This window comes from Rhinopithecus roxellana, chromosome 10, assembly GCF_007565055.1.
Source record: "Rhinopithecus roxellana isolate Shanxi Qingling chromosome 10, ASM756505v1, whole genome shotgun sequence".
In the NCBI taxonomy this organism is placed as follows: Eukaryota; Metazoa; Chordata; class Mammalia; order Primates; family Cercopithecidae; genus Rhinopithecus; species Rhinopithecus roxellana.
The window spans coordinates 61933689-61941788 of record NC_044558.1 but is presented as its reverse complement, the minus strand read 5'-3'; the positions used below and the strand labels follow the sequence as shown (position 1 = coordinate 61941788).

Below are 8100 nucleotides of genomic sequence, written 5' to 3'. Positions count from 1 at the left end.
GTGCAGGGATTACAGGCTTGAGCCACCGCGCCTGGCCTTTTTTTTTTTTTTTTTTTTTTTTGAGGCAGAGTCTTGCTCTGTCACCCATGCTGGAGTGCAGTGGCGCGATCTCGGCTCACTGCAAGCTCTGCCTCCCGGGTTCACGCCATTCTCCGGCCTCAGCCTCCGGAGTAGCTGGGACTACAGGCGCCCGCCACTACGCCCTGCTAATTTGTATTTTTAGTAGAGACGGGGTTTCACAGTGTTAGCCAGGATGGTTCCCATCTCCTGACCTCATGATCCGCCCGCCTCAGCCTCCCAAAGTGCTGGGATTACAGGCATGAGCCACCATGCCTGGCCGGCCTGCTGCGTATATTTTCAATCCATTGCAGTCGCTATTTTTTTCAGTGCTAATGTTGTATCATTAGCGAGAGCCCCTTCATGTTGACTCCTATATCCTTCTGATATGACTGTAATAGTCTGATATCTTCCTTGCTTTCTGGAATGACAAAATATTTGAGGCAGAACTTGTATATTTCCTGTCCCAAGCTTGGAACCACTCATTTCTCTAAAACATTCTGGGTTCTTTCAATGGGAAATGGCATAGGACACCATCATCTGGGGGCTAGGAATATTCATCACTACATTTGTTCTAGGCCTTTTTACTGGACAAAGCTAGCAATTTTTTTTCCATTTTGTAATTTAGAATCAAAGGATCATAGGGCTTCTATTTAACTTCTTTGATGCTATCCCTGTATCTCTTGTATCCCACATTTGGCTCATTTGACCAACAATCACTCTACACATACCATATTCCTTATACTTTGCTAGGTGCTGGGAATGCACATCAAAATTTACATTGCATGTAGTCTCCGTATTGTTTTTATGTGAATTAGTAAGGCTTTTTATTTTATTTTATTTATTTATTTATTTAATTATTTATTTATTATTTATTTATTTTGAGACGGAGTCTTGCTCTGCCGCCCAGGCTGGAGTGCAGTGGCCGGCTCTCAGCTCACTGCAAGCTCCGCCTCCCGGGTTCACGCCATTCTCCTGCCTCAGCCTCCGGAGTAGCTGGGACTACAGGCGCCTGCCTCGTCGCTCGGCTAGTTTTTTGTATTTTTTAGTAGAGACGGGGTTTCACCGTGTTAGCCAGGATGGTCTCGATCTCCTGACCTCATGATCCGCCCGTCTCGGCCTCCCAAAGTGCTGGGATTACAGGCTTGAGCCACCGCGCCCGGCCAACTTTTTATTTTTTGTGTTGGCTTCTAGTTAAAACTGATGAGCAGTATTGGATTGGCTTGGCTGTGAGATTAGTTTTTTTTTTTTTTTTTTTTTTTTTTTTTTTTTTGAGACGGAGTCTCGCTCTGTCGCCCAGGCTGGAGTGCAGTGGCCGGATCTCAGCTCACTGCAAGCTCCGCCTCCCGGGTCCAAGCCATTCTCCTGCCTCAGCCTCCCGAGTAGCTGGGACTACAGGTGCCGCCATCTCGCCCGGCTAATTTTTTGTATTTTTTAAGTGGAGACGGGGTTTCACTGTGTTAGCCAGGATGGTCTCGACCTCCTGACCTTGTGATCCGCCCGCCTCGGCCTCCCGAAGTGCTGGGATTACAGGCTTGAGCCACCGCGCCCGGCGAGATTAGTTTATCTTAATGTATTTCTTTTTCAGCTCACTGGAACTTCCGCCTGCTGGGTTCAAGCAATTCTCCCTGCCTCAGCCTCCTGAGTAGCTGGGATTACAGGTGTCTGCCACCACACTCAGCTAATTTTTATAATTTTTAGTAGAGATGGGGTTTCACCATGTTGGCCAGGCTGGTCTCGAACTACTGACCTCAAGTGATCCTCCAACCTCAGCCTCCCAAAGTGCTGAGATTACAGGCTTGAGGCACCGCACCCAGCCCATCTTGATGTATTTCTTTCTTTCTTTCTTTTTCTTTTTTTTTTTTTTTTTTTTGAGACATAGTTTCACTCAAGCTGGAGTGCAATGGTGCGACCTCAGCTCACTGCAACCTCTGCCTCCCCGGTTCAAGTGATTCTCCTGCCTCAGCCTCCTGAGTAGCTGGGATTACAGGCATGTGTCACCATGCCTGGCTAACTTTTGCATTTTTTAGTAGAGACAGGGTTTCACCCTGTTAGCCAGGATGGTCTCCATCTCCTGACCTCATGACCTGGCCCCCTCAGCCTCCCAAAGTGCTGAGATTACAGGCATGAGCCACGGTGCCCTGTCCAGTCTCAGGTATTTCTTCATAGCAACGTGAAAATGAACTAATACATATCCTAGAACCAGAAAATGTGAGAGTAGGAAAACAATTTACTGTCCTTGGGAACAGATAGACTTTTGGTCAGTCGGACTAGAGCAGAGCTCTATTGTTGGACAAATCCTAAGTCCAAAACATTTTATGTGTTGGTGTTGATGCATGCAATTGCACTATTAGTGTTTTATTATTTGAAGTTATTGGCCCATATTAACTTGGAGAATTAACTTTCAGATATTTAATTAACACATTAGAGTGAATAAATGTATCAGGCTTTTCCAACAAGACATTCAGCCTAAAATAGGTTTGGAAAGGAGGTAAAGAACTAAGTCTAGCATAGGGCTGCTTGCTTGGAGAGTAGATTTGTTTTGGAAACCCTGGGCAGAGGAGGCATAATGGCAGTAGACACATACCAAGGAGCAGAGGGCACAAGAAAAGGTGATGCATTTGGAATATTCACCATTTTATGTTAGTTACATAAGATCCAGCAGCCAACCAGATTTTGGTTATGTGTTACCAACTTTCAACTCTAAAAAGTACTGGCAGTTTAAATAACTTTATTATAATAATGAGGTAAAAACTTAAGAATAGTATGAGCCGGGAACAGTGGTTCACACCTGTAATCCCAGCACTTTGGGAGGCCAAGGCGAGCGGATCACTGGAAGTCAGGAGTTTGAGACCAGCGTGACCATCATGGTGAAACCCAGTCTCCACTAAAAATACAAAAATTAGATGTGGTAGTGGATGCCTATAATCCCAGCTACTTGGGAGGCTGAGGCAGGAGAAGCTCTTGAACCCAGGAGATGGAGGTTGCAGTGAGCCCATATCACACCACTGCACTCCAGCCTGGGCAACAGAGCAAGACTCCATCTCACAAAAAAAAAAAAAAAAAAAAAAAAGTACATGATGCTCTGTGATGGTAATCTTTAGATATACATTTTATGTTTCACAAATAAAAGTTTTAAATTACTAAGATACTTTAAAACACAAACGTCACATCATAGGATATGTATAAACCACAGGCAACACTTATTCTTTATTCTCAATGCACTAAATACATGAAAAATTTCAGACACCCAGATAGAAAACAGAGGACTGAATTCATTAAGACAGGGAATACTTTATTCAAAACCCATCACAGAAATGGACAGCTTGGGTCTGTAACAAAGCATTCATGTTTTAGAGCATAGGTCAGTAATTGTATATAAGAGCATACACTGCTACATACAAATTAACTGATCAGACCACAACTTTTCAACTTTTAAAACAGAATAAGCTTCCCTGTAAAAGCAGCACCTTTGTGACATTTTAACTTTAGTATTCCTCTCCTTCCTCCTCACCCTCTCCTTCAACAGAATCCACACCAACCTCCTCATAATCCTTCTCAAGGGCAGCCATGTCTTCACGGGCCTCAGAAAACTCGCCTTCCTCCATCCCCTCACCTACATACCAGTGAACAAAGGCACGCTTGGCATACATCAGGTCAAACTTGTGGTCCAGGCGAGCCCAGGCCTCAGCAATGGCTGTGGTGTTGCTCAGCATGCACACAGCTCTCTGAACCTTGGCCAGGTCTCCACCAGGCACCACAGTGGGAGGCTGGTAGTTGATGCCAACCTTGAAGCCAGTGGGGCACCAATCCACAAACTGGATGGTACGCTTGGTCTTGATGGTGGCAATGGCAGCATTGACATCTTTGGGAACCACATCACCACGGTACAACAGGCAGCAAGCCATGTATTTACCATGGCGAGGGTCACATTTCACCATCTGGTTGGCTGGCTCAAAGCAAGCATTGGTGATCTCTGCTACAGAAAGCTGTTCATGATAGGCTTTCTCAGCAGAGATGACAGGGGCGTATGTGGCCAGAGGGAAGTGGATGCGGGGGTAGGGCACCAGGTTGGTCTGGAATTCTGTCAGGTCAACATTCAGGGCTCCATCAAATCTCAGGGAAGCAGTGATGGAGGACACAATTTGACCTATTAACCTATTCAGGTTAGTATAGGTTGGACGCTCAATATCAAGGTTTCTACGACAGATGTCATAGATGGCCTCATTGTCTACCATGAAGGCACAATCAGAGTGCTCCAGGGTGGTGTGGGTGGTGAGGATGGAGTTGTAGGGCTCAACTACAGCTGTGGAAACCTGGGGCGCTGGGTAAATGGAGAACTCCAGCTTGGACTTCTTGCCATAATCAACTGAGAGACGTTCCATGAGCAGGGAGGTGAACCCAGAACCAGTTCCCCCACCAAAGCTGTGGAAAACCAAGAAGCCTTGGAGACCTGTGCACTGGTCAGCCTATTACAAAAGAGAGGAACAGAGGAAAGGTTAAGTTTTTGTTCTCTGTAGTACAATCATAGGAGATGTATTTTCACTTTTCATACATCTCCCAGGATTTAGATCTTATTTTGACAAATGCTTTTTAAAAAATTCTCATTAACATTTACAAAATGACACCAAATAGTTCATTTTAACTGATAAAAACCCCAAAAGAATGACTCATTCCACTTTTTATTAAAATAACAGTTCAATTCTGTGTTTGAAAAAAAAAAAGCAGTATTTCAAATGTGTTCTTTAGACTCATTAATTTACTTTATTCTTGAAAAGAAACATACCAGCTTGCGAATTCGGTCCAACACGAGGTCAATGATCTCCTTGCCAATGGTGTAGTGCCCTCGGGCATAGTTATTGGCAGCATCTTCCTTGCCTGTGATGAGTTGCTCAGGGTGGAAGAGCTGGCGGTAGGTGCCAGTGCGAACTTCATCTGGAGGAGGGAAAGAAGGATGGAGGCAGTGGGTGAGTGGGCGAGTGACCAGAAGAGCCCCCAGGACAGACCTCCTGTCCCAGTATCCTGGGATCTCACTTGGGTTACTGAGGTCAACTCACCAATGACCGTGGGTTCCAAGTCTACAAACACGGCCCGGGGCACATGCTTGCCAGCGCCCGTCTCACTGAAGAAGGTGTTGAAGGAGTCATCTCCTCCCCCAATGGTCTTGTCACTCGGCATCTGACCATCGGGCTGGATGCCGTGTTCCAGGCAGTAGAGCTCCCAGCAGGCATTGCCAATCTGGACACCAGCCTGGCCAACATGGATGGAGATGCACTCACGCTGTGGGAAGGAAAAGTGAAAAAATTGTAAAATTAAGGCGTATTAGCATTTCAAACTTTTAGTAAACTTCTAAAAATATTTCTAACAATATACAGATATTTTTCAGAATTATTTAAGGTCATATCCCTAGCACCATACAAAGATTAAGGAAAATCACCTGCTGCAAATGCTGCATATGGGTGTGGTCTGAATAATGATGTCGCCTTGGCCCTATTCAGCACATGGTACCAGTCCATTGTGCCTACTACCATGCTTGAATAGAAGACTTTTCATATTTAGAAAGTATTCATTATTCAAAGCACAAATTTTGTAAAATGAAGTAAATCCAATTATGACTTAATTGGGATTAATTTTACTGCTTTCTTCCCTTTTAAATAAAGATGAAAGTTTCTTCTGAATAGGACTGACTTGATATTATAACATGGACATCTGTACTGCAGCTGAGGCAAGAAGCCACACCCTTCTGCAGTCTGTCTGCAGAATCCATCAATACAAGGGGTTTAGACAAGGTCTGCCTTCTGCATTGCTGCATTGCTGTATTTGCTGTGCCTGGTGCTAGCCTGTACTGTCTGCTACATTATTTAACAGAGCAAGCTCTATTTCCAGCAACTGCCTACATGATCTCATTGTGCTGTTTTGCCAGTTTTCCTCCTCTGACCCCGCCCGGGACCATGTGCCTGAATTGAAATGAATTAATGAAGATGCACTAGAACAAAAGACAACGGGATGCGGAGTGTAATTCTTCTTTGTCTGTAGCAATTTCATTACTTTTTTTTAAAAAAAAAGGTTTTTCCAGATCTTCTCCACTGTAAAAGCTGAAAAATTATCCGTATCTTAAAACACACACACACACACACACACACACACAGGTTCCTAAGTTAGAAACAAGCATCACATGAAAAGGTACCAAACAAAGAATAAAAGCCCAGTGGATCGATAATGAAATATTTATTTAAAACAACAAAATAGTATTTTAATCCTGAGATTCTCTACCCACCACATAATATTCATTTTCTTTGCATCCAATAGAGGTTTTCTTCTCTGTGGTCTTTAGGGCTACCACTTTCATTGTCTATTCGCTGATGTGGTGGGGGCGGGGCGGAGGGGGGCGGCAGGGAAGGGCGTTTCCCTGGTCCTGACCATCAGGGTACCCTGGGGCTCACAAAGTGGGCTTTCTCCCTCGCTGAACGAGCAACACACACACACACACACACACACACACACACACACACTCTCTCTCTCTCTCTCTTCAGTCGGTCAGGGCAGGGCGTCCCCAGACCAGACATTAAAGAGTTTGTCAAGTGAATTGTGATTTTGCTCAAGAAAGAAAAAAAAAAAGGTCATCTGACTTATAATAGCGAAGAAAACCCTTTTGGAGCCTACAGTTCCGCAATGATGAAAAGTTTTTTTAAAGTCAGCTCCTGATAGAGGAGGTTCAGTGAGGGCGAACCCCGCCCAGTGGCTCCAGCGCCATAGAAGCCAGAAACAAACAACCCCGCCCCTGCGCCGCCCTGACACCCGCTGCCGGGGGCTCCGGTAGAAACTCACCATGTTTCCCCGGGAATGTGTGAGTATCTTTCCAAAACGCCAACGACCGCGAGGGGTCTTCCCACGCTAACCCCAGGCTGCGCTTTGTTCCCGTTCCCCCTCCCACATCCCCCAGCTCGCCCAACGCCCCCGCTCTTTTTGGGTGCTTCCTCCTCTCCCGGTCCCCAGAGAACGAGGCGAGACAGAAAGGGGCCCCTCGGCGTCTGCGAAACCGTGCGCACAGACACTGGACCCAGCCGGGACGCCCCAGATCCCTCGGTCGCGGCAGACGGGCTGCCCGCGACCCCGAAAGGCTGTCGGACAACACAGGCGCCCAGGCGCCGCCTTTGTTCCTCCCCAGCGCTCTGCTGCGCCCTGGGCGCAGTCCTGGCCGGATTCCTGCACCCGCACTGCGGCGGCGGCTGGGCTGGAGGATTTGGGGCAAAGCTAAACCTCACAAAACACACCACCACCCTCGCCCAGAGAGCTTACGAAAGAAAAGAGCTTAAAGGTTTTCCAAGTAGAGCCTGGGGGCGCTGACTCCACCCAACGGCCACAAAGAGCCAAAGCCGATTCTCACCATGGTTGCTGCTTCGCGACTGCCGAGCAGATGGCGGAGACGAGGAGAAGGTTGTTGCTTCTTACAGCGCGACTCTTAGGCGGTCGATGTAAGAGAACCTGCGGCACATGGGCGGATGTGGCTCCATATATACAACTCGGTCACCATGGGGATGGGCCGGGGCCTTTTCCTGTTGGTCCAGACCCCCAATCTGCCCAGAGAAGCCATGACAGGAGACTGGTGATTGGTGCAAACGACGTGGGATGAGGTAATCTCTCCCCCACCCCTTTTTCTCTAGCATCCGTAGACTGTTTGCATCCTTTAGACAAAGAGACCGTGCAGAAGCATTCTGCCGAGCATCCATTATGGGGTGGGGTCGGGGAGGGGCGGAAGAAGAAAGGGGACTGGGGTTGGAAGACTTTATGTTGCTTAAACCTCAAAATGCAGTTAAAATTATCTATGTGAGGTTTTTTCCCCCTACCCTTAATAACAGATTTATGTTCAGATTAAATATTTAAAAGAAAATTACTGCCAGCCCCTCCCTCGCAGTATATTAAACTCGACTACATTTTGTTAGGGTTCAACATCTCTAATTGCTTTAAAAATAAAGTGGGAGAGAAAATGGGCGTGATGCTCAAAACGGTCTGGGTAATTGTGATTTTTTTTAATTTTAAAAA

The 8100-nt window shown here is 46.3% G+C and overlaps 1 protein-coding gene across 1 annotated transcript; it reads right to left on the bottom strand.

Annotated features, from left to right (window-relative positions):
• Nucleotides 1–3335: 3335 nt before the first annotated feature.
• On the bottom strand, nt 3336–7746 carry LOC104679721 (tubulin alpha-1A chain). The gene is made up of 4 exons (XM_010385408.2): nt 7445–7746; nt 5115–5337; nt 4844–4992; nt 3336–4526 (listed from the first exon to the last, which is right to left on the bottom strand). The coding sequence occupies exons 1-4, from the start codon at nt 7445–7447 to the stop codon at nt 3546–3548; spliced, it is 1356 nt and encodes a 451-aa protein (XP_010383710.2). The 5' UTR covers nt 7448–7746; the 3' UTR covers nt 3336–3545.
• Between the last annotated feature and the right edge of the window lie 354 nt (nt 7747–8100).

What these genes read in the sequence shown, in the direction of transcription:
- LOC104679721 (XM_010385408.2), bottom strand. An exon ending in CTTGGAACCCACGGTCATTG is followed by an intron (nt 4,993 to 5,114) that starts GTGAGTTGACCT and finishes TCCCTCCTCCAG; the next exon opens with ATGAAGTTCGCACTGGCACC. An exon ending in TGGACCGAATTCGCAAGCTG is followed by an intron (nt 4,527 to 4,843) that starts GTATGTTTCTTT and finishes CTTTTGTAATAG; the next exon opens with GCTGACCAGTGCACAGGTCT.